At 50.7% G+C, this 25,913-nt stretch overlaps 1 protein-coding gene across 1 annotated transcript in view; it reads right to left on the reverse strand.

Annotated features, from left to right (window-relative positions):
* Positions 1–20,852: 20,852 nt before the first annotated feature.
* The window catches only part of LOC125638246 (integrin alpha-D), a 48,806-nt gene continuing 43,745 nt past the window's right edge, over positions 20,853–25,913 (reverse strand). The window contains exons 24-31 of the mRNA XM_075129185.1: positions 23,525–23,608; positions 23,199–23,277; positions 22,838–22,945; positions 22,521–22,604; positions 22,232–22,345; positions 21,918–22,010; positions 21,630–21,740; positions 20,853–21,433 (exon numbers count right to left, since the gene is read on the reverse strand). Of these exons, the coding sequence (XP_074985286.1) occupies positions 21,332–21,433; positions 21,630–21,740; positions 21,918–22,010; positions 22,232–22,345; positions 22,521–22,604; positions 22,838–22,945; positions 23,199–23,277; positions 23,525–23,608 (775 nt within the window). The 3' untranslated portion in view covers positions 20,853–21,331. The remainder of the gene's footprint in view (positions 21,434–21,629; positions 21,741–21,917; positions 22,011–22,231; positions 22,346–22,520; positions 22,605–22,837; positions 22,946–23,198; positions 23,278–23,524; positions 23,609–25,913) is intronic.

Consider the following 25,913-nt stretch of genomic DNA (forward strand, 5'->3'; position numbering starts at 1 on the left):
TTGGAAGAGGATTAGGCTCTGTGGGCCCATCTTTCATATCCTCATGCCTGTCAACCTGCACAAGAACAAAGCACTTTCCAGGCTGTGCATTTATCCAGGGATCCCCCAGCCAGCACTGAAATGCAGCTGCCCCTGGGGTGGGGCACAGGGGCTTTTTATACAGGGATCCCTCACCCAGTGCTGAGATACAACTGGCTCAATTCAATAATTCTTTGTTGATACACTAAGCTATACAATGGCTAGACTTGGCTTAAGCCAAAAGCATTTACGTATGCTAGGCTGTGGCATTTGACCCAGATAATGGGTCAATTTTCTAACTAGAAATTGAACCAAAGGGGCCTCCAGAAAAGTCCCTAGCTGTCCATTATATGAACCCTACCCTGCAAAAGTCCGTAGTCAAAATGCTGCCACAGCAAACTACAGATCTTGATAATAACAAGGTGTGTCAGCAGTGTGCTAATTATGAAGCTGTCTTTCATTATTCCTTATAAGGCTTTATTAATAATGCTTGAGTGGTGAAAAAAAAACTAATAAGGAAAGGCATCGTGTGGCTTGGATTTGGACCTATATAAGACTGGTGTTATAGGGGCAGGGGTGAGAGAGACTAGGGTGGCACCTGCGTGTGACCATCTCTGTCTCCCTCTCCCTGCATGCTTGTATTCAATAAAAGGCCTCAGACTGTTTGAACCAAACAGATGGTGTGACTCATTTTCCACAACAAGTTGGGGGGCTCGTCCGGGATCAACCCTATATCATCCATGACTAGAGGACTGCAGGCCGTTTCCCTCCAAACCCAAGGAGCCATGTGAAAGGTAAGGGACCTTTTAAATCTCTATACTGGGTTTTCGGTGGAAAACTGACTGTAGGCTCTGGAATTGGGTAAGTTGCATGCTGGATCTGAACTTTATTGTCAAACAGCTCTGACACCTTCAGGTAGGCCGTAAAAGTCACAAAGGTGGCCGCCTAGGACTTAGTTTCTCTGTGTGTGTGCCAGTGGGAAAGCAAGGGTCACAGAAAGATGCCCAGAGTCCTCTGAGAAGCTGCAGCTCGTGACCAGAGGTGACTCTAAAGCAAGCTCTGTGGCCCCAATGGAGAAGGGTGGTAAAAGCCCTGGCCAAGATGGGCCGTTTCTGCATGGCTTGACCAGCGAGATGGGCCCCGTCTGAGGCAAGGAATGCTTGTCTCTATTTTTACTTCCTTGGACATCCTACGACCCTAATTCTTTTGGCCATTGCCTACATCTCGCCTGACGTAATATGAGGCACTAGCTGATGTTCTTTGCTGAAGGGGGTTGTGAGAGGGTCGTTGACATCCTCTGTGAATCTTCCTTGTATGAGTGTGTTTCCCTCAACTTCTTTCCTCTGTTTCCCCCTTTACCGCCTAAGGGTGGTCTGATGGACCGTTGACTGGTCTGACCTCCTGAAAGAGAGTTGTGAACACCCTGAGCATAAACCTTTCCTGTAAGTCCACCCTGTGTGAAAGACCCGAAAGAGGAAGGAATGGGAGGCGGTGGGTCAAAAACGATCCCCATCCCGCCAAAAGGCATGCCTGCTTTTTATATGTACAAGAATTACGGTCCTAGCACTTGCAAGTGTCTGGAGAAATGGAATTGATATATCAGGGATAATCTGGACTTACAATTTCCCTTAGAGGGGAATTTTGACCTTGATAAAGTAGTACATCTTAGGGGCATGCTGTTGACTTATAAGGTGGGCCAAGGTCAATTTAATGCATATTTTAGTTGGTATGGGGAAATGGAAAAACAGCACCGAGAATCTCAGGTAAGGAGTCTTAAGGACTCAATGAGAAACTTAAAAATTCCCAAGAACACCTTAAGACCCAATTGCAAAAGGCAAATGAAAAATTAACAGTATCCCAAACCCTATCCCAGACACCTGCTGGCCAGCAAATCCCTCTCTATATCTCCCTCCCGAGAACCTCCCCATCTGCCCCTACCCTGTCGGGTCCATCGGATGATCTTATCGATCTGTTTCTGGAAACAAGACAACCTCCTGTTGCCCCGCTGCCATATATGTCAGGAAATCCTGGTCGGGGGTAACAAAGCAAAGGATCAGTGACACCCTCCTTTAACCCCAACTCCCCTGCAGATAGCTCCCAGCACACACCAGAGTACTCCTCTGACAGCCCATCCCCAGAGGCTTCCCCTTCATCACTTATTGATTCCCCGAACAACCAACAGTCCCCAGAGACTTTGACGGCCTCCCTCCTAAACACAGTTTGTCAACTATTTACTGAGGTGTCTCACATAGGAGGTGTTCTTGGTGATCTTATTGAACCAGGTGGTCGAAGGATTCTACGTAGCCAAACCCACCCATCTACATCGAATCTTAACATGCCCTTACGCCAACTCCCCGGTATAGGTGAAGAAGGTGGGGCCTTGGTGACTGTGCATGCACCTTGGTCTCCCTCGGATTTGTATACCATCACCAGTAATTTTCCAAAAATTAGGGAAGACCCTATAAATTTTCAGGAAGAGCTAAAAACTATTATAAATTGTTATAACCCCACTTGGGCAGACCTAAATCAACTCCTCCGGGGTGTCCGGCCCAAGGAGACATTAATTCGCTTCACGCGGCGGCCAGCTGGCCTAGCACTGACCCTGGCCACCAAAACCCGGAACAAATGGCCTCCTTGAGAGAACATAGGCTAAAACTGGTGGAGGCAGTCCTCTCGGGCTGCCCCCAAAGGGCGGACTGGACAAAAATTAACATTTGTAAACAAACTAAAGGAGAGGACCCTGCTGACTATTTGCAGCGCCTTCAGCAGGTCTTTGAAAGACATTCCGGCAAAGATAATGTGGACCAAGGCGTTACCCAAGCCATAGTGGCAGCCTTTGTTCAGGGACTCTTTCCCAAATTAGAAGCCCAATTAAAATTAGGCATTATAGGATGGGAAACAAAACCTCTCGATGACATCTTGGTGGCTGCCCACCATTTTTATCACCAATCAGAAAAGAAAAAGGATGAAACCGAGCATAAATTGTTGACCCTCCAAATTCAGAACTTTCAGGGGCCTCAGAAGAATCGTCCATTCAGCAGAAAAGGGGGAAAGTCTAACCAAGGGCACCACCATTCACCTTCCCGGAGCCCACCCAATGGTGCTTGTTATTATTGCAAGCATAGGGGGCACTGGAAAAGTGAATGTCCCTTCTGCCCTGGTCAACCAGCTTGCCCTCAGGTCCCAATCTAGAGTATCCATCCCCTACCTCCCGTGACTCCCCGGTAATATTAGGATTGCCAGGAGATTAGTGGCATCATTGCTTCGCTCGTCCCCTTGGACCAGTCTGGCCCATATGTGACTTGTATTATCAATGGTATGCCTACTTCTTGGTTGGTAGACACTGGCGCATCGCGATCCACCCTTTGCGCCAGTGATTTTCCCTCTGCCCCATTACTTCTCAAATAGCGAGTGCTGTAAGTATGAGTAATACTCCCTATTCCTCATCCCATATCTGCACCCCTCACTATCTCCGTTGGTCCTCTGTCTGATCAACACGCCTTCCTCCTCAGCCCGTGTTCACCTGTTAATCTTCTGGGAATGGATTTGCTGTGTAAATTAGGCTGTAAAATCTATTGTACCCCTGATGGAGTATACTTAGACATTCCCGATCCCAACCACAATGAGGTTCTAGCGGTCTTACAAACCAATGTTCCAGAGGAGGTACTTGACCCCGGACCTTCCTTACTGCAGCAGGAACTGCTGGCTAATGTTCCTCCCTCCTTGTGGCCGGATCATGCCAAGGAGGTTGGGTGCATTGCTACTGCCCAACCTGTTAAAATTCATTTAAACCCAGCAAAGCTACTTCCCAGGGTTCAGCAATATCCTCTTTCTAGACAGGCTGAAGTAGGGATCCGACCATAATTGCATCCTTGATCCAACAGGGCGTTGTTGTCCATACATTCAGCCAGTGTAATACCCCCATCCTGCCCGTCAAGAAACCTGGCAAACAAACTTGGCATTTTGTCCAGGATCTCCACGCCATTAACGCCGCTGTCCTCCCTACCTTCCCTGTCGTGCCAAATCCTGCTACTATCCTGTCTCATATTCCCTCGTCTGCCACCTATTTCACTGTGGTCAACTTGTGTTCGGCTTTTTTCTCCATCCCCATCCCCATCCACACCGATAGCCAATTTTTGTTTGCTTTTACCTATCAAGGCCTTCAATACACCTGGACTACACTGCCCCAAGGTTACACCGAGTCTCCCACTCTGTTCTCCCAGCTCCTTAAAAAGGACCTGGACAATATCGAATTCCCTATCAGCTCCACCCTGGTCCAGTATGTGGACGACCTGCTTCTGGCATGATCTTCTTTAGATGCTTCCCTGACCGATTCCCTTGTTCTGTTACAGGCTTTAGCCTACAAGGGCCACAAAGCATCTAAATCCAAACTTCAGATCTATCTAACAAGGGTCCACTATCTAGGACATGATATTTCAGCTGGAGAATGGCATCTATCCTCTCCGAGGATACAGGCCTTTCTCCAGGTCTCCAAACTGACTACCAGGAAGCAAATGCATGGCTTCCTGGGCATGGCCGGCTAATGTCGCCAGTGGATCCTTAGGTATGCAGCTATTGTCAAGCCCCTGCAGCAGTTAACCCTTGATAAAGTTCTCAGACCACTTCCATGGTCCCCTGAGGCAACAGAGGCTTTCCCACAGATTAAACAGGCCCTTACCAGGGCCCTGCATTGGGCTTGCCAGACAACCAGAAACCCTTTACACTTTTTGTCATGAGCGGGACGGCATTGCTTTGAGAGTCCTTACCCAGACACATGGTGATAAGCCGTGGCCCATTGCATACTATAGTTCACCTCTCGACCCCGTGGCAGCTGGACTCCCTCCCTGCCTCCGTGCTGTGGCAGCTGCGGGTTCCCTTGTAGAAACTTCTGTCACTCTCGTCCTGAGATCCCCCTTGTGTGTTGCTGTCCCCCATGCTGTAACTGCATTACTCACAAAAAGCAAAACCCAACAACTTTACAACTCAAGACTAACAAAATATGAAATGCTGCTGTTAAATGCCTCAAATGTAACTCTCACCCGTTGTTCTGTCCTCAACCTGGCTTCTCTTCTCCCTACTTCAACAGATGGCGAACCCCATGATTGCTTCACTGTGACCAGCCAACTTACTTGTCCTAGGGTTGACCTAAAGGACACCCTGCTCCAGAATCCAAATCTGCTGTTCTATGTAGACAGGTGCTGCCTCAGGAATCCTTCCGGCCAGCTTGTGGCCAGCTATGCTGTACATTCTCAATATAAAACAGTTGAAACCCACTCCCTCCCCGAAGCATGCTCGGCTCAGGTTGCAGAACCTGTCACCCTTATTCGGGCCTGCACCCTGGCCAAGGGAAAATCTGTTACCATCTATACGGATTCCCAATATGCTTTTGGAGTGGCCCATGACTCTGGACAGCTCTGGAAATATGGGGGGTTCCTCACATTGGGAGGAAACAAAATCAGTAATGGGCCTTTTGTTGATGCTCTTCTCTCTGCCCTCCAACGTCCTTCCGCTGTGGCAATCGTAAAATGTGTTGCGCACCAGAAACCCTATGATGATGTTACCAAAGGAAATGCCTTGGCAGACCCTGCTGCCAAGCAGGCAGCCATTTCCGGGTCTCCAGCTCCCCTTTGACTTTATTTTCCTCAGTGCTCCATCCCCGCTTGTACCTGACTCCCTCCGGGACTTAGCTCTCGTGCAAAATTCTGCTCCAGACCAGGAGAGGGACGGGCAGGGGTGGGCCGGATGCTCATTGCATCCGGATGCCTTGTGGCACTCCCCAGATGGCTGCTTGGTGGTGCCCAAGGCTCTGCTCCCCTACCTTGCCCGCGTGTCCCATGGCCAGGCACAGTGGGCAAAGGGGGGATGACTGGGGGATGACTACAACCTGGGTTTGCCCCCAATTTTTCCAGTACAGCATGGCAATACTGTAATACCTGCCTCATCTGCCTAGCCCACAACAGTGGCAGGCTGATAAAAACAAAACCAGCTGCACACCCTACACCGTGGAGTCTTTTTGTCAATATCCAGATTGATTTCATCCATATGCTGAAATGTTGTTCTTATGAATATGTCCTTGTTTGCGTTTGCATGTATTCCAGATGGATCGAGGCCTAGCCGTGTGCCAAGGCCGATGCCATCACTGTGGCCAAAAGACTGTTAAAAAGACTTTATCCCTCGGTTTGGTTTACCTGTCTTTACTAATAGTGATCGAGGCATTCACTTTACAGGCCAAGTTATGTAAAACATTTGTAAGGCCCTGAACATTACCCAGTGTTTTCATTGTGCCCATCACCCCCAAAGTGCGGGGGCAGTCGAGCACAAAAACGGTGACCTGAAAAACAAAATCTCCAAGATCTATGCTGAAATCAACTGAAATGGCCCGATGCCTTACCCCTTGCCCTCATGCACATGAGGAGCACACCCATGCGTAAACATGGCCTGTCCCCACATTAAATCCTCATGGCCCGACCCATGAGAATGCCAGTAACCCCTCCCGCATTCTCTCATCAGCTGGACCTGCAGCTAAACGACGATACTGTACTGGCATACTGTAGGAAGCTAATTCATTGTGTCAGGTCTATTCACTCACAGGCACACAGGCCCTACCAGAACCGGCTGACATTCCGTGCCACCCTGGGCCGTCCCTAGCCATTTGGGTGCCCTAGGCAGCCCCCCCACAGGCAGTCTGTTTGGGGCCCCAGGCTTCCCCCACCCCAGGGTCTTGGAGGCAGGAGCTGGGGGGCACTTTTGGGGGCTCCACAGGCCCAGAGTGGCCCAGGGGATTAGCGGGGGGCCGGGAGCAGCCCACTCTGCTTCCCTTGCCCTGGCCCCAGCTATGTCGCTTGGGGGAGGGGGGCTTGGGGGAAGGGATCCCCCCCCCCCACCAGCAGCAGCGGGAAGCGGAAGCCTCAGCCAGCTCTACTCTGCCAGCTCCCAGCCACGGCGCTCCGCTTCCTGCCGCTGGTGAGTGCGGCGGGCGTCCATTCCCCAACCTCCCCACACTCACCGGTGGCGGGAAGTGGAGCGCTGCGGCTGGGAGCTGGTGGAGTGGAGCAGGCTGGGGCCAGGTTGCTCCGCTTCCTGCCGCTGTCGGTGAGTGCGGGGTTGCTGGGGGAAGAGGTGGAATGGGTGCGGGCCGGGGGTGGAGCAGGGGGAAAGGTAAGAGGTGGGTCGGAGGGAGTTGTGCGGGGCCCCACACCCCTCTAGGGACGGCCCTTCCCCTTGCAGTGAGCGCAGCCTGGGTCGTGGGGCTGACCGAGGGATAGGGCTGGTCGCCGGGGCTGGTGCTGCTGCCTATGCAGCACGCAGCTGTCTACGGCACCATGAAATTTGGGGCAATTTGGTGCCCCAAATTTCATGGTGCGCTATGCCTAAGGACGGTCCTGGTGCCACCCATTACAGCCTGGAGACTGGGTCCACGTTAAGGTGCACCAAAGAAAAACTTCCCTGGATCCTCGCTGGAAGGGTCCCTACCAGGTCCTGCTGACCACCCATACTGCGGTCAAATGCCAGGGACTCACCAGTTGGATCCACGCCTCCGACTGCAAGAAAACTTCCCCTCCTTTGGGCCCAGACACTGCAAACCCTCGGCCGGCAACCGAGAGCCCAACCTCAGAACACTGCCCAGAGGAGCCTCGGCATTGCCTATGGAGGAAGAAATAGCACCTCACTTCCAACAGCAAGGTCCTCGGTTCTCAAACAATTAACCTCTAACCTCCCGTGAACTGCCTTCACAGCCAGTTGAAAATCTGGCCCGCTGGTAAAGGAGCACAGGGAACATAAGGCCATAATAATGCCTTCCAAGCCCAGTGGTCAACTTAGCACCCACTGGCTCCTTTCGACCATGACTGAGCCAGCTGCCAGAATGAAAGAATGGGCCATAGTGCACAAGTGGCTTATGCCTTCTATCTGGTTCATGTGTGTAACCATCTTATTGCTGTGATTGCTAAACTTGCGTGACACCATTATGTTCTTTTGGGCACACGACATCGCTAACACCCCTGCCACCCCTCCCCTAAGACCCCCAGGTAAGAATAGAAGTTGCCCTATCTGTCCGGGGAGGAACAAAAGGTTTACAAGGAGGCTGGGATAAAAACCTCTACCTCAATCTCACCCAACAAGTGGCTCGGGCTGCCATTCTAACAAATTGCTGGATCTGTTCACATATGCCAGAACACCAGGCACAGGGAATCCCAGTGGTAGGGCTGCCTGCAGATATATCTGAAGGGGGAATGACCGAACAAGCTGGTTACATGTCTATACAAGAAAAGGATCAGGGAAAAAGGGCCCCCAGGTCCCTACTATTCATTAAACGCATAAGTTATCGCCCCTGGCTTTTTGCCCCACTCTGCTCTAATTTTATCTATGCAGATACTTCAAAGGGACATTATGTAGAATCATACCCACACTGTCAACATACGCTTACCTATTTCCCTAACAGCAATCACAGCCAACTACTAAGGAACAATGTTACGGCCTCCAACTGCTCTGCACATAATAACAGTAAGTGGAGGCTGGATTATGTTTCCCGGGAAAGTGGACTATGCAAGACTTGGGAGTATTCTTTCCCCAAAATACCCCAGCTTGCACCCCAAACTCCACCCTGGCTTTGACCTCTGCCCCCTCCTATCTTTTATTTTTATCCAAATGGTGTAGGCATAACAAAACAGGTCAGAACATGACCGATTCCTTCAGTTCTAAGTGTAATGAAGGGACCAAGCTCATTCATGGTCTGTTTTGGCTATGCGGGAAGTGGGCATACAAAACTCTGCCCTGGGACTGGAAAGGGATGTACACCCTCAGGTACCTTTTTCCAGGGTTTGAAAAAGGGACCACCTTTACCACACTCAAACCCACAACCTGGGCCTACACCGGGTAAGGCGCAGTTCCCCTAACCCCTTGATCCTACACCCTACTAAATTCCACCAAGATATCAGGGTGCTAATCCCTTGGCTGGGAGTCAGTGAATTGGAAAAGGCCGTTGTCAACATTTCTGCCACTATGGAACTAATGGGGAATGCTACAGTGGATGCTATTACCAATTTGCAGACTGAAATCCGCAGCATTTCCTGAATTTCCCTGCAGAATCCCATGGCCTTAGATCTACTCCTGGCCAGTCAGGGAGGTGTCTGTGTCTTGGTGAACTCCACCTGCTGTACCTACATGGATAAAAGCCAACAGGTAGTAAGTGATATACATACCATCCAACAGAAGGTAAAACTGTTCCATGGCATAGCAGAGGAGAAGACAACTTCAGATTGGGATTTGTGGTCCTGGCTTACAAGACGCTTGGGCTCGCTCGGACATCAAATCCTAAAAGGCCTCCTACTAATCATGACCCTCCTCACTGCTGTCTATATTATCTTTTCTTGCAGCAAGTGCCGTTGCCCCTGTGCAAATTATGAAGCTGTCTTTCCATTATTCCTCCCCCAAACCATTCCTCAAACTTATTTTTATTTTTTAGGTAATCAACTTTGATCTCTCTACCTGATACTTATAATCAGTTAAAATCGATCTCTCTGTAGTTAAGAAATCTGTTTTACGTTTGATCTAAAACAGTGTGATTTTGGTTGAAGTGCTTGGAGAATCTCAACTCAGATTAGGAAGGCTGGTACCTGTCCGTTCTACATGGAGTGAGTGGAGCACTAAGTAATGAGTTTACACTAGCCAGGCTTCTGACCAGTGGAACATGGTACAGTTCTGGGGTGAAAGGGTGGAGAGCTGCGGGTAATTGGCTGGAGCCTCTCTATTGATGGTTCATGAGTAAGGCTACGATTTAGTCATGGGTATTTTTAGTAAAAGTCATGGACAGGTCATGGGCAATAAACAAGAAGTCACAGCCCGTGACCTGTCCATGACTTATATTAAAAATACCCATGATTAAATCTTGGGGTGTGGGGGGCTGCTGGGTGGGGGGGGAGTGCTTTTGGGGAGGGGCATCCAAGGAGGGATGCTGCTGGGCAGGGAGAGCGCCTGGGGACAGTGGCACCAGCTGCCGGGGCCATGGACCACAGCTGCTCTGGCCAGCTGGAGCCCACTGCCCGGGACCACGGACTGTGGCTGCTCCAGCCAGCCAGGGACCTCTACCAGGGCCAGTGGACCACAGCTGCTCCGGCCAGCCGGCCAGAGGTGATATGGAGGTCCCAGGGTGCTACTTTGGGATACAGAGTGTCACACTTTCCCCCTTAGTTTACTGCAGGAGTGTTAGTCACTGACTAATGCAGAGGTAGTGTGCCCAACGTGCTCCAAGTGTTGCTAAACATTGTTTCCCACAGGTGCTTTTGAAAAGTTCGGTGTACATTTTAACACTTTGTGGATCTGTCTCGTGATCTAGCAAGCAGGCCTCCTCTTAGTTTCTAGAAAACATCTCTTTGTATCTGTGCACCATGGTTAACCTTTCGGCTTCTCCAATTAATGGGGTTATCTTCAACTACCCCCACCTTCAATTCACTTTCTAAACCCTCCGTTTCTATGTGTAATTTGGCCAAAGGAAAAAGAGAAACCTGAAACCTCCTGCTAATAAAAGCTCTTCCATCTGTCCTGGCAATATGTCACCTTCTTGAATTATACTCTGCTTAACCACAGAAATCGCTGTACCTGTATCTTCCCACACAAGGTATTTCCTGGCCATCAGCATGTCTGGCTACTCTGATTGTGGGTGTTCCCAACCTCACAATATATTTTAGCAACACATGCGTAGTCAAAACTTCATAACTTTCCATACAATAATAGCACATACAATCCAACAAGATATTAATGTTCAACAGATCAAAACTTTTAAAATGATACCTGACAAGGCATCCTTTGTAGGAAACATATCCTAATTATATGACACTGATGAATGTGTAGGGGGGTGCTGCTATGAGGTACAAAGTGCCACAGGATCTCACTAAACTGGGTGATTGGACAACAAAATGGCAGATGAAATTTAATGTAGATAAGTGCAAAGTAATGCACAATAGAAAACATAATCCCAGCTGTGCATACAAAATGATGAGATCTAAATTAGCTATCACCACCCAAGAAAGATCTTGATGTCATCGTGGAAAATTTTCTGAGAACATTCGCTCAATGTGCAGCGGTAGTCAAAAAGGCTGACAGAATGTTAGGAACCATTCAGAAAGAGAGCGATAATAAGAAAGAAAATATCATAATATCATGATATAAATACATGGTACACCGGCACCTTGAACATTGCATGCAGTTCTGGTCACCTCATTTCAAAAAAGATACGTTAGAATTGGAAAAGATATAGAGAAGGGCAACAAAAATTATTAGGGGGATGGAACAGCTTCCATCTGAGGAGAGTTTTAAAAGACTGGGACTATTCAGCTTAGAAAAGAAACAATGAAGGGGGGATATGATCAAGGTCTATAAAATCATGAATGGTGTAGAGAAAGTGAATGGGGAAGTGTTATTTACTCCTTCACATAACACAAGAGCCAGGGGTCAGCTGATGAAATGAAAAGGCAGCAGGTTTAAAATAAACATAAGGAAGTATTTCTTCGCACAACACACAGTCAAACTGTGGAACTCCTTGCCAGGGGATGTTGTGAAGCTCAAAAGTATAACTGGATTCAGAAAATAATTAGATAAGTTCATGGACTGGAAAAGGGCAAATGTAGTGCCAATCTATAAAAAAGGGAAATAAGCACAACCCTGGGAATTACAGACCAGTCATCGTAACTTCAGTACCCAGAAAGATAATGGAGCAAATAATTAAAAAATCAATTTGCAGACACCTAGAAGATAATAAGGTGATAAGTAACAGTCAGCATGGATTTGTCAAGAACAGATCATGTCAAACAAACCTGATAGCTTCCTTTGACAGGGTAACAAGCCTTGTGGATAGTGGGGAAGAAGTAGATGTGGTATATCTTGACTTTAGTAAGGCTTTTGATATTGTCTCACATTACCTTCTCATAAACAAACTAGGGATATACAGCCTAGATGGAACAACTATAAGGTGGGTGAAAAACTGGTTGGAAAACAGTTCCCAGAGTGTAGTTATCAGTGGTTCACAATCATGCTGGAAGGGCATAATGAGTGGGATCCCGCAGGGATCAGTTCTGGGTCTGGTTCTGTTCAATATCTTCATCAGTGATTTAGATAATGGCATACAGAGTACATTTATAAAGCTTGCGGATGATACCAAGCTGGGAGGGGTTGCAAGTGCTTTGGAGGATAGGATTAAAATTCAAAATTATCTCCACAAACGGAAGAAATGGTCTAAAGTAAATAGGACGAAATTCAGTAAGGACGTATGCAAATTACTCCACTTAAGAAGGAACAATCAGTTGCACGCATACAAATTGGGAAATTACTGCCTTGGAAGGAGTACTACAGAAAGGGATCTGGGGGTCATAGTGGATCACAAGATAAATATAAGTCAATTGTGTAATACTTTTGCAAAAAATATGAACATCATTCTTGGATATATTAGCAGGAGTGTTGTAAGCAAGACACAAGAAGTAATTCTTCCACTGTACTCTGTGCGGATTGGGCCTCAGATGGAGTATTGTGTTCAGTTCTGGGCACCACATTTCAGGAAAGATGTGGACAAATTGGAGAAAGTCCAGAGAAGAGCAACAAAAATGATTAAAGGTCTAGAGAACATGACCTATCAGGGAAGACTGAAAAAAATGGGTTTGTTTAGTCTGGAAAAGAGAAGACAGAGGGGACATGATAACAGTTTTCAAGTACATAAATGGTTGTTACAAGGAGGAGGGAGAAAAACTGTTCTTCTTAACCTCTGAGGATAGGACAAGAAGCAATGGGCTTAAATTGCAGCAAGGGCTGTTTTGGTTGGACATTAGGAAAAACTTTCTGTCAGAATAGTTAAGCTCTGGAATAAATTGCCTAGGGAGGTTGTGGAATCTCCATCACTGGGGATTTTTAAGAGCAGGTTGGACAAACACCTGTCAGGGATGGTCTAGGTAATACTTAATCCTGCCTTGAGTGCAAGGGCCTAGACTAGATGAAGTCTCGAGGTCCCTTCCAGTCCTATGATTCCATGATGTGTAAGAGTCCATGGCTGTTCCTCCCTGTCAGTCTTGGAGAAAGGCCCCCCTCACTGTCCCGTTGCTAGAAAGGCAGTGTGAAAAAGGAGAAATTAGCTTTCTCTGGCACTCAAGCCCTCTGAGCTGGGCTGGGCAGTAATCAGTCTCTGGGACTCAATCCCTCAGGCAGGGGGAGCCCCAAACAGTCTAGGGCTCTGGCCCTCAAGCAGGACAGAGCAGTCAATAATCTGGGAGCCCAGGCCCCCAGGCAAGGCAGGGCACCAAAATGTCTAAAGTCTCTGGCCCTCAGGCAGGGCAGAGCAGTAATCAGTCTAGGAGTTTTGACGTCTTGACTCTGGCAGGCAGCAGATAAATGCAGGCCTCCTGGCTTAAGGTGGGCAGGCAGCCACCCCAGGGGTAGGATTGCCAGCAGGGGGTTACGGGGACTTGGGCCCACCCTACTCCACCGGGTCCCAGCCCTGGGCCCTGACAGTGGGGGAGTGTTCCACTACGGGGTCAGTAGGGAATCCAGCCACAATACGCTGACCTGGGTTCAGGCAGCAACGCAGCTGGACTACAGTCAGCTGTTGCTGGGCTACTTCCTCCCTTCCCCTTGGGGTGCACTTGGATCCCGGGGTCATCCTCCATTTCACTGGGATATCCAGCCAACAGTAGTCCCAGCAGCTCCTTGGTGTCTGGAGTGGCTGGCAGCTCTGGAAGCTCGGGCGAGGCCTCAGTGCAACAGAGATCCTCCTCAGTGTCCTCCGACAGCCGCGGGGGAGAAGTATCTGTCTCCCTCAGGAGCTCCAGCCCAAATGAGCTGCAGGGCCTGACTTTTGTACTTCTTGCCCCACCCCCATGCTTCCGGCAGGGCGGGGGTGGCCTTCCTGGCTCTGCTCACTCAGGAGAAGATGGTGGTTCCTCCCTGTCAGTCTTGGAGGGAAGCCATGCCCCCTTGCTACATTATGATTCTATGGAGGATAAGTCCATCCATGGCTATTAGCCAAGATGGTCAAGGATGCAGCCCCATGCTCTGGGTGTCCCTTAGCCTCTGACTGCCCGACGCTGGGACTGGACGACGGGGGATGGATCACTTGATAATTGCCCTGTTCTGTTCATTCCCTCTGAAGAACCTGGCATTGGCCACTGCTGGAAGACAGGACACTGGGCGAGAGGCACCATGGATCTGACCCAGTCTGGCGGTTCTTCTGTTCTTACGCTGTTTAGTCCATGTCAAAAAATAATAAACATACAGCTGGTTGATTGAAAAGCGCTAACGCCCCCACGCTTTGGAGCAGGGGCTTGGAGAAAGGGAGGTGAGGTGGCCCTTGTGGCTTTTGCCATTCCCGTGAAAATCCACCTAAATTCAGCCCAGTTATAAGCATCAACTGCATTTATGTCTGTTCAGGCTCTGTGCTGCCCATCTGCAGTTCTAATCTGTCTGGGGTCTTTGTCCCAGCCCCTCTAGCCGCATGTGGACCAACGGACTGGGATTCCCAAGACCTGCATTCTATTTCGGGTTCCTGCTGCATGACCTTGGGAAAATCACGCCCACGCTCTGTGCCTCAGTTTCCCCTTTCGCTGTCTTGTGCCCAGCAATGTCTCTCACGCTGTGTGCATGCAGCACCCAGCACAGGAGGGAAGCCAGACCTTACAGTCAGATGAATGGGGGGAATCTTGGTTGATCAGCACTAAACATTCTCCCAGCTGAGCTGAATTTTCGACAGACCCATGTGGGAGCGAGGCTGAGGACCACCCTCAGACACCCAAGACACACAAGCCTCTCCCAGCTGAGCTAAATTGTGTGCCTACCCGGGGGAACCAGGAGTGGGAGTGTGGGCTTTCACGCAGCCTCCTGCTTGCTGACCTAACAGAAAAGCTCTTTTCAGCTGCCTTTTAGCCTCTCTCAGGGAACCACAGCCACTAGAGGGCGACACGGTGGAAAACGGATGGATCCGTCCGTCAATATCACTGGTTAAAAAGATGGGGCACAGGCCCCGAGGGGAGTGGCATGGATTCAAGGGAGGCACCCCAGCTCATTCTGGTTAGAGCCACAGTTACTCGGTCAGTGGGCTCGGTGTGGGGAGAGGGGAACACCGGGCTCCAGCCAGCTGGGACCTGTTATGGTGCCTCTTCCCAGCCTGGAACTGGCTGCCCCCCACCCCAATCTCTGTAGCTCTCCTTACTCCCCATCCTATGCCCCCCACCCTTATTCACAGGGACCTTCTGCCCCCCGAATCACAGGAAGGGGTCTCTGGCCTGTGCTCTGCAGAAGGTCTCGCTGGATGGTCTGCATGGCCCCTTCTGGCCTCAGCTGTCGTGAAATGTATTTTATTTGTTTTAGCTGCCTGGGAAAAAAACCTGTCACTGTCCACATCAAAGGGTCTGCTTTTTACAGAAACATAAGGTCGTTCTTGTTAAAAGCTAGGATCTGTACCCCACAAATCACCAGATTTAAACACCAAACATGTGGAGATTTGTTTTCATTGAAAAGAATATCATGAAGGTTGCATGTTTCGCATGTGCCAGTAGGTAGCGCGGGGAATGAATCTCTCTGTGTGTGCCCAGCTCTGGCAACGCCAAGGAGAGCTGCCCCCAGTCACACCCACCCAACCCTTTGCCAATCAGCCCTGCCTCCGTGTCCCCTCAAGGAGATCTGCCTGGCCTACACTTGGCATCCAGCCAATGTGCCCACCCGGCCCTGTGGGGAGAGAGCACAACAGTCTCCAGGGTCTTTCTGTGCTGGGCGCTGGGGCGCAGACTCACTGCAGAAGGAGGGGGCAGCCGGCTCTGGAGACTGAGGGCTAAACAAAGGACTGAGGAGAGACCCGGCGGGGAGTTGTTAAGTGTGGGCTGCTGGAAGCAGGAGGGTCTCCTGAACTGGGACAAAAGAGGGGTCAGAGAGCTCTGTGCTGATCAAGATGGACCGTGCTGTAACTTTCTGCTCCCTGTGCTAACCACGGAGCTTCTATGCGGTGCTCCAGGCATCTAATAAACCCTGCTGCTTTTACAGTGCTGGCTGCAAGTCACTGCAGCTGCTGACGGTGGGGGTCACTGCATTGCTCCGTTTGGGGGTTCAAGTCTCTCTCAGCTGTCCAACTCAGGCAGACTTGCTGCAGGGAGCTCACGGTGTGTTGCAGGGGGGCTGAAGGCTCCGCGGTTCAGTCCCAGGAGGTGGTGAAGCCCAGTGGCTCACCCTAGTGAGAGAGCGTGACCCGAAGGGGGCTGACACGTGAAGGGCTCCTCCCAGGGACTGTTCCAGAGCCGTGCGAGAGCACCGCGCCCGTGGATCAGTGACACCACAGGTGCCGGCTTCCTCCGGGCCCCAGGGGTGCTCAACCTCCCGCTCCACCCCAGGTCCTGTCCCCACCCCCAGCCGACCCCTTCCCCCCAAGTCCCTGCCCCGCCTCTTCCCACTCCTGCCCTGCCCCATGCCCCGCCCTAGCCCTTCTCCCAAGCCCCCACCTCGCCTCTTCCTACCCAGTTCTGCCCCCTCCCCTGAGCGTGCCCCAGCCCCACTTCTCCCCCTCCCACCTAGAGCCTCCTGCACACTGCGGAACAGCTGATCACAGCGGCTGGGAAGCGCTGGGAGGGAGCGGGAGGAGTTGATCGGTGGGGCCACTGGCGGACAGGAGGTGCTGGGGGGAAGGGAGGGAGCTGGCTGCTGGTGGGCACTAAGCACCTGCTAATTTTTTTCCATGGCGCACCCACGGAGTCGGCGCCTATGCGTCACACCTGTGTTCTGACAAAGCTGTTTGATGTCACTGGTTTCAGACTCAGGGCCCAGCCCCTGAAGGCAACAATGGCAGGGCATGATGGATAAACAGGGGAATCGTGAGTTGGAGCAGAGAGGTTATTGTTCCTCTGTATTTGGCCTTGGTGTAACCATCGCTGGAATCCCGTGTGACAGCCTCAAGTTGCTCAATGGATTTAGTTTGTAAGCAGAGTCAGGATGAGCTCTACCCTGACATCTGGTGGCGAGTCATGGTGGGTTGTGGAAAAGAACTACAGGGGCTGATCTCATTTGCATAGGCACACCCACCCTGCCTAGATGGTCACTCTGGCTGCTGTAGGAGCCCCAGTTTCTCTGTTATTGGGGCAGGAATAAACTGTTATTATCCTGATTATGTGAATCAAGGACAGTGGAACTTTACTTGGCCTTTTGTTATGATGGGGGGGACTCGCCATCAACTAAGCAGCACTCACTAGGCAAGGGTCATGGGTTCCAAGTCCCAGTGAATAGAGAGAGGTTGGGGACAGGTATTAATATCTGGTGGTATTCCTTCTCTTGCCACTGTGGAATATCAGAGATAATTTAGATTCCATTAGGAATCTAGTTACAGGCTGCTGAGCTGAATTCACTTTAGGCTAATGGTGCACCAGCACTGAGGCTCCCCTACTACAAGCTGAAATCACAAAAGAGCTAAACTTACAAAGAACTGAAATTACCGAGTGTTGTGTTAAGTAGTTGTGGAGCCTGAAGATATATTGTGGAGCAGTTTGTGGGACGGCTGGAGCGGCTCATGGGATGGCTGGCCAAGCAGAGTGGCTGGTGGACCAGAGCAGTTTGTGGGACGCCTGGAGCAGCTCATGGGGGTGGCTGGCAGAGTGAGTGATTCATGGGATGGCTGGTGGAGCAGAGCGGAGCCCCATGGAGAGGTGTGGCAATCAGCTTTGGACCATGTAAGGTGCCCCTTAACCACCACCCCCCATCTCCACCCAGGTTGGGAGGTAAAACTCTGCAGATAAACTTTCAAACCCTGGGGCTGCCCTGACCAGGGGGCTCTTCAGTCTAGCAGAGAAAGTTCTAACAAGAGCCAGTGGCTGGAAGTTGAAGCTAGACCAATTCAGACTGGAAATAACTGGAGTGCCCCAGGGGTCTGTCCTAGGGCTGGTTTTATTCAACATCTTCATTAATGATCTGGAGGATGGGATGGATTGCACCCTCAGCAAGTTCACGGATGACACTAAACTGGGGGGAGAGGTAGATATGCTGGAGGGTAGGGATAGGGTCCAGAATAACGTAGACAAATTGGGCCAAAAGAAATCTGATGAGGTTCAACAAGGACAAGAGCAGAGTCCTGCACTTAGGATGGAAGAATCCCACACACCGCTACAGGCTGGGGACCAACTGGCTAAGCAGCCGTTCTCCAGAAAAGGACCTGGGGATTACAGTGGACGAGAAGCTGGATATGAGTCAGCAGTGTGCCCTTGTTGCTAAGAATGCTAACGGTATATTGTGCTGCATTAATAGGAGAATTGCAAGCAGATGGAGGGAAGTGATTATTCCCCTCTACTTGGCACTGGTGAGGCCACATCTGGAGTATTTTATCCAGTTTTGGGGCCCCCACTACAGAAGGATGTGGACAAATTGGAGAGAGTCCAGCGGAGGGCAATGAAAATGATTAAGGGGCTGGGGCACATGACTTATGAAGAGAGGCTGAGGGAACTGGGCTTGTTTAGTCTGCAGAAGAGAAGAGTGAGGGAGGGATTTGATAGCAGCCTTCAACTACCTGCAGGGGGGTTCCAAAGAGGATGGAGCTCGGCTGTTCTCAGTGATGGCAGATGACAGAACAAGGAGCAATGGTCTCAAGTTGCAGTGGGGGAGGTCTAGGTTGGATATTAGGAAACACTATTTCACTAGGAGGGTGGTGAAGCACTGGAATGGGTTCCCTCAGGAGGTGGTGGAATCTCCATCCTTAGAGGTTTTTAAGGCCCGGCTTGACAAAGTCCTGGCTGGGATGATTTAGTTGGGGTTACTCCTGCTTTGAGCAGGGGGTTGGACTAGATGACCTCCTGAGGTCTCTTCCAACCCTAATCTTCTATGATTCTATGATAAGGTATAACATTCTTAACAGGAAGAAAAGGAGTACTTGTGGCACCTTAGAGACTAACCAATTTATTTGAGCATAAGCTTTCGTGAGCTACAGCTCACTTCATTGGATAATAACTTTTGGAACAATGTACTAAAGGCCACGGTGAATTCTCTGTCACTGGCGATTTGTAACTCAAGATGGGTTGCTCTTTTCTGAGAGATCCACTGCTCTGCTTCAAACCAGGACGAATTCAGGGCAGTCCTATGGCCCGTGTTAGACAGGAGGTCAGACTAGATCAGGGGTTCTCACAACAAATTTTTTGGTGGCCTCAGCGAGTGGCCATCAACTCTTGCTGGTGGTCGCTGTGACAGTTTTTCCTAAAATATGTAATTAACTTTAGGAAAAACAAATAAATATGCTCGTACCCATGTCCAAATCACTGTAATTTATTTACGTAGGGTTATTTTTTGCAGACTCAATAATAAAAATAATGTACAATTGTCTCTATTCTTTAGACCTAAACAGACGAGAAACACAAATAATGTGCTTTGCATGTTTTGCTTTTTCGGTTGATATTTTTTTCAGACTTGCTAGCTAGTAAGTCTGCTACTGTGAAAACTGATAGTTGTATATTTGTTAATATCACTTTTCACAGCAGACTTACTCAGCCCCAGCAAGCTAGGGGACACATTAAGCCCTAGATGGGGAGGTGGAGGGGGGCAGGGAGGATGGGGGCTGGGTAGAGGGCTGAAGGAAGCAGCGGGGGACAGAGCAATGGTGGAGGTTGAGCCCAGGGCTGGAGCCTGGGGTCTGGCTGCGCAGCTGGGGGCTGGAGTGGTGTCAGAGGCAATGTGGGGGGTGAGCCTAGGGCCAGAGCTCTTTAGAACATGGGATTTTCTCCTAACACCGCAACCGAGTGACCTCTTGATCTTCCTTTCGATAAGCCGCTTAGACTGATCGCTAGCTGCCATCACTTTGTGCTAGGGCTTGCAGCTCCTATGAAACGACCTCACACAGCTCAGGGTCTATACCAACCTCTCATTCTCCCTAACCACAGCGCTTGGCCTCCTCACTTCATGTGACAGGGAGTTCCTCAGGGTAAATCTGCTGGGGAGGGAATTTACTGTGTCCTTTTCAATCAGGGTGAAGGGACTTACTCCCCACACCGGCCCTGAGCGGGTTGAATTAGGCCAGGCAGGCCCAATTAAGTGGCAAACAGGGGAGAGATTTAGGCTACGGGGAGGCTGCTAATTGGATGCAGGCTCATTTGTGAGGGACCAGGCAGGGTTTACATCAAGCCAAGAGCCTGATACCAAAGAGAGGGCTGCAGAGTGAGGTGTGGCAGGGAAGGGAGAGGAAAGGAGGGGCAGGAATCCATGAGACCTAGGAGAGAGGGGGCTGACTAGGATGTGGGGAAGCAAGGTAGGAAGTGGTCCAGGGGTGAAAACAGTGAGGTTAGGGAAGATGTGCAGACTTTGACTGTCTGGTAAAGGGCCCTGGGGTGGAACCCAGAGAAGAGGGAAGGTCTGGGTTCCCCTGCTGGGGGGCACTGCCAGGGGCAGCCAGCTAGCAGGCTGTCTGGGTCACGGCAGAAGGGACAGGGTCAGGGCAGTGGGTGCGAGGACAGTTGAGTGTGCTTTCGCTGGAGAGATCTGGAAAGTGTCCTACCCCAGCAAAGGAATCCACTTAGTGAGCTGGCCGGAGGGGCAAGTCATGAAGAGGTAGCAGCCAGCAAGAGCAGGGCCACAGACTGAGAGTACCAGAGAGTGATGGGATGCAACCACTGGAAGGGGCATCAGCCGGGCAGAGTTATCCCCAGAGTGGCCACGAGGAGGTGCCGTCGAGCTGCGAGCAGAGAGCTCCATGACAATACGTGGTGCGAGTGATTTCGTCCCCTTGCGTGGCCTGGAAGCCTGGCCTGGAGCCACACCACATTCCCCTTTCCCGTCCACAAACGCACCCGTTGGATTTGGGGATGGTTTGAAACGACCTGAGATATCTGGCAAGGCAGGCGAATGACTCCGAGAGCTTGGCTTTATTGGACGTTATCCAATAGCACCTCGAGACCCTGAATGAGATGGGGGCCCCGGTGCCGCAAGGAGTCCAGCTGAGATCAAGGCACCCCATTACTCTGGGAGTGCCATCTTCACAGTGATAGTCAAGCCGTGCGCCAAATAGCTCACAGTATAAATAGAAAATGGCAGGATAATTCTCCCCACGTTACAAGTGGGGAAACTGAGGTGCAGAGAGACTCAGCCCCTCCCGCTCTAATGCACTAGACCCCACTCCCCTCCCACTTCTGGGAGAGAACCCAGGAGTCCTGGCTCCAGCCCCCCTGCTCTAACCCACTAGACCCCACTCCCGTCCCACCATTGGGGATAGAACTCAGGAGTCCTGGCTCCCAGCCCCCCATGGATGCTCTGAAGGCTTGTTCCAAGTCCTGCTTGTCAGTTTGGTGTGTGGATCTGGAGCAGCCCATGGGGGGTGATGTGGGTGGAGCTATTGTTTGGGGGCGCCGGGGGGAGGGGAGGCACCGCTCTGGGCCGGCTCGGCCCCATCACCCTCCATCCTCTGCTTGTACTGGCGCTTGAAGAAGCCAAACTGGAAGGAGACAGAGGGGAGAGAAGGTGAGAGCCAGCCAGCCAGAAACAGATGGACTCATGCCTGGTGGGGGGTTGGGGTGTGGGAGCCCCCAAAGTAAATACCCTCTCCCCTTCCCCACCAGCTGGGAGAGTCACAGGCCCCACCCCCAGGGTGATGAGCTGTGGGGGAGGGGTCCAAGCCCTACCCCCCTCACCTTGTAGAGGGCTGCAGTGATGAGAGCCAGCAGGACCAGGCCCCCCACGCTGCTGCCCACGATGATGGGCAGGTAGTTATAGACCTCGGAGTGCTCCACCACCGTCTGCACCTGCGGGAGAGGAGCTGTGAGATGGGGACCCAGGAGTCCTGGCACCATCACCCGCCCCTGCTCTAAACCCCCAGACCCCACTTCAATCCAGAGCAGGGACAGGACCCAGGAGTCCTGGCTCCCAGCTCTAACCACTACCCGATGCTCTCTCTATCCCGGGCACAGTCACTCTGGTACCTGGCGCTGGATGAATCCCTCCTTCTGGGTGTATTTCCTCTCCTCGTATTCAATCTGGGCCTCGCTCACCAGACTCACTTTCTGCTGCTGAGTCTGGAACAGATAAATTCACCGTCCCTGACCAGAAATGGCACAAACCAGGCCGGAGCAACAACCCAGAGGGACCCAGAGCAATTTACAGGCCATTCACACAGGGGCAATCCCTTGCCTGGCACTGAGATGCAGCCACCTCTGGGGAAGGGAAGAGGAGTTGTTTACACAGGGGGTAGGGGGATCCCTCATCTCGTGCCAGGAGGCAGAGGCAGCTCTCGTACCTGGGAGACCCACTGGAAGCTGACGTTCCCTTTGATCATAAACTCCAGCGGCTGCTGCAATTCCAGGGAGGCGATTCTGCACCGGATCTTCTTACAGGTGGCCACAGAGCAGTCCTGGGGCGGAAGGATATCGCCGGGTGAGGCAGGGGGCATGCAGGGGCTCAGCATGGCCATGAGGGTCTGGGTCTGTTTATAGCAGGGGTCCCTCCCCCAGCTCAGCCCCCCACTCGCTGTCTGTGTTAGTGCGGAGGGGAAGGGGCTGCTGGGACCCGCACCAGCCTGTACTCACCAGCAGGGGGCGCTCGCTCATCTGCTTCACAAAGTCCTTCGAACCCGGCGTTTCAGCCTCACTGGTGCACTGAGCCAGCTGGGGCTGGGGAGGGAGAGAGACACGGTGTTAACGGGGACGGGAAGGGGACCCGGGGCCTTTCCCCTCATGGGGCACTGGCTCTAATCCGGCCCTAGGACAGGGGACTGGCTGGTTTAGGGGGTGGGGACAGGGTGTGTTTCCCCCGTAAGCAGCCTGTCCCAGCAGGGGACGCTGTAGGGCCGAGCAGATGTCACTGGGCCCATCTCACACACACAAGGGCAGGGAGAGGCAGGTACCTTGGAGGGGACGACCTCAGAGGCGTCCCACACCCGGACCCCGCTCAGCTCCACGGGGAACTGGAACGTGACCGAGATGGGGACGCTTCGCTGCCGCAGGTTCTTGACCTGAAAGAAACAGACTCGCTACAGGGCACTGCAGGAAGAGAACCCAGGAGCTCTGATCCCCAGCCCCCGCTCTGTCACTCAGACCCCACTCCCCTGCCAGAGCTGGGGATAGAACCCAGGAGTCCTGGCTCCCTGCCCACCGCTTCCCTCTCCCTCCCCCTCCGTGCTCTAACCCACTAGATCCCATTCAACCACTTCCACTCCCTCCCTCTTGCCCCATCTCCCCCCTCGCACTCTGTGCCGCCGGCCTCACCTCGTACCCATGTGTCACTGGCATACTTGTCTCTGCGTCCTTGACAGAGAAGTTGACGTACTTGGTCGACTCCTCGAGGCTGGGGGAGGAAAAGGACGGAAGGAAGGAGAGAGACGGGAGTGTGCTGGATGGGGCTGGAGAGTGGCGGTGGGGTGTCATGTCCAGAAGGGGGCGCTGTGCTACAGGGAAGGGCTCAATAGGGGGCACTCTCCCCTTGCAATCAGCACTGGCACCTATGACCCCGTGCAGCGCTAGGGGGCGCTGTGTTGCAAGGAACAGGGGACCCAGTAGGGGGCGCTCTCCGCTCTGTCTCCACACTGACCTACCTGTTGAGGATGACGAAGATGCCGTACTTGACCGGCAGCTCCGCCCGGTGATTCATGCGCTCGGTGATGGGGCCGCCATTGTCACTGGGGGGAGTGGAGGACAAAGGGGAGAGACATGAGGAGATGCAGGCAGATAACTGTGCAGGGAGGCTGCATCACGGATTCATAGATTCATAGATATTTAGGTCAGAAGGGACCATTATGATCATCTAGTCTGACCTCCTGCACAACGCAAGCCACAGAATTTCACCCACCCACTCCTGCAAAAAACCTCACACCTATATCTGAGCTACTGAAGTCCTCAAATCGTAGTTTAAAGACTTCAAGGAGCAGAGAATCCTCCAGCAAGTGACCCGTGCCCCATGCTACAGAGGAAGGCGAAAAACCTCCAGGGCCTCTTCAAATCTGCCCTGGAGGAAAATTCCTTCCCGACCCCAAATATGGCAATCAGCTAAACCCTGAGCATATGGGCAAGATTCATCAGCCAGATACTACAGAAAATTCTTTCCTGGGTAACTCGGATCCCACCCCATATAATATCCCATCACAGGCCATTGGGCCTATTTACCATGAATATTTAATTACCAAAAGCATGTTATCCCATCATACCATCTCCTCCATAAACTTATCGAGTTTAATCTTAAAGCCAGATAGATCTTTGGCCCCACTGCTTCCCTTGGAAGGCTGTTCCAAAACTTCACTCCTCTGATGGTTAGAAACCTTCGTCTAATTTCAAGTCTAATCTTCCTAGTGGCCAGTTTATATCCATTTGTTCTTGTATCCACATTGGTACTGAGCTTAAATAATTCCTCTCCCTCTCCGGTATTTATCCCTCTGATATATTTATAGAGAGCAATCATATCTCCCCTCAACCTTCTTTTAGATAGGCTAAACAAGCCAAGCTCCCTGAGTCTCCTTTCATAAGACAAGTTTTCCATTCCTCGGATCATCCCAGTAGCCCTTCTCTGTACCTGTTCCAGTTTGAATTCATCCTTCTTAAACATGGGAGACCAGAACTGCACACAGTATTCCAGGTGAGGTCTCACCAGTGCCTTGTATAATGGTACTAAAACCTCCTTATCCCTACTGGAAATACCTCTCCTGATGCATCCCAAGACCGCATTAGCTTTTTTAACAGCCTTATGACATTGGCGGCTCATAGTCATCCTATGATCAACCAATACTCCAAGGTCTTTTTCCTCCTCCGTTACTTCTAATTGATGCGTCCCTAGCTTATAACTAAAATTCTTGTTATTAATCCCTAAATGCATGACCTTACACTTCTCACTGTTAAATTTCATCCTATTACTATTACTCCAATTTACAAGGTCATCCAGATCCTCCTGTAGGATATCCCAGTCCTTCTCTAAATTGGCAATACCTCCCAGCTTTGTATCATCCGCAAACTTTATTAGCACACTCCCACTTTTTGTGCTGAGGTCAGTAATAAAAAGATTAAATAAGATTGGTCCCAAAACCGATCCTTGAGGAACTCCACTGGTAACCTCCCTCCAGCCTGACAGTTCACCTTTCAGGAGGACCCGTTGTAGTCTCCCCTTTAACCAATTCCTTATCCACCTTTCAATTTTCCTATTGATCCCCATCTTATCCAATTTAACTAATAATTCCCCCTGTGGCATGATATCAAATGCCTTACTGAAATCGAGGTAAATTAGATCCACTGCGTTTCCTTTGTCTAAAAAATCTGTTACTTTCTCAAAGAAGGAGATCGGGTTGGTTTGGCATGATCTACCTTTTGTAAAACCATGTTGTATTTTGTCCCATTTACCATTGACTTCAATGTCCTTAACTACCTTCTCCTTCAAAATTTTTTCCAAGACCTTGCATACTACAGATGTCAAACTAACAGGCCTATAATTACCCGGATCACTTTTTTCCCTTTCTTAAAAATAGGAACTATGTTAGCAATTCTCCAATCATATAGTACAACCCCTGAGTTTACAGATTCATTAAAAATTCTTGCTAATGGGCTTGCAATTTCATGTGCCAATTCCTTTAATATTCTTGGATGAAGATTATCTGGGCCCCCCGATTTAGTCCCAGTAAGCTGTTTGAGTTTCGCTTCTACCTCAGATATAGTAATATCTACCTCCATATCCTCATTCCCATTTGTCATGCTACCATTATCCCTAAGATCCCCTTTAGTCTTATTAAAGACTGAGGCAAAGTATTTGTTTAGATATTGGGCCATGCCTAGATTATCCTTGACCTCCACTCCATTCTCAGTGTTTAGCAGTCCCACTTCTTCTTTCTTTGTTTTTTTCTTATTTATATGGCGACAGAACCTTTTACTATTGGTTTTAATTCCCTTTGTAAGGTCCAACTCTACTTGACTTTTAGCCTGTCTCACTTTATCCCTACATGTTCT

Source organism: Caretta caretta, chromosome 6 (assembly GCF_965140235.1).
Source record: "Caretta caretta isolate rCarCar2 chromosome 6, rCarCar1.hap1, whole genome shotgun sequence".
In the NCBI taxonomy this organism is placed as follows: Eukaryota; Metazoa; Chordata; order Testudines; family Cheloniidae; genus Caretta; species Caretta caretta.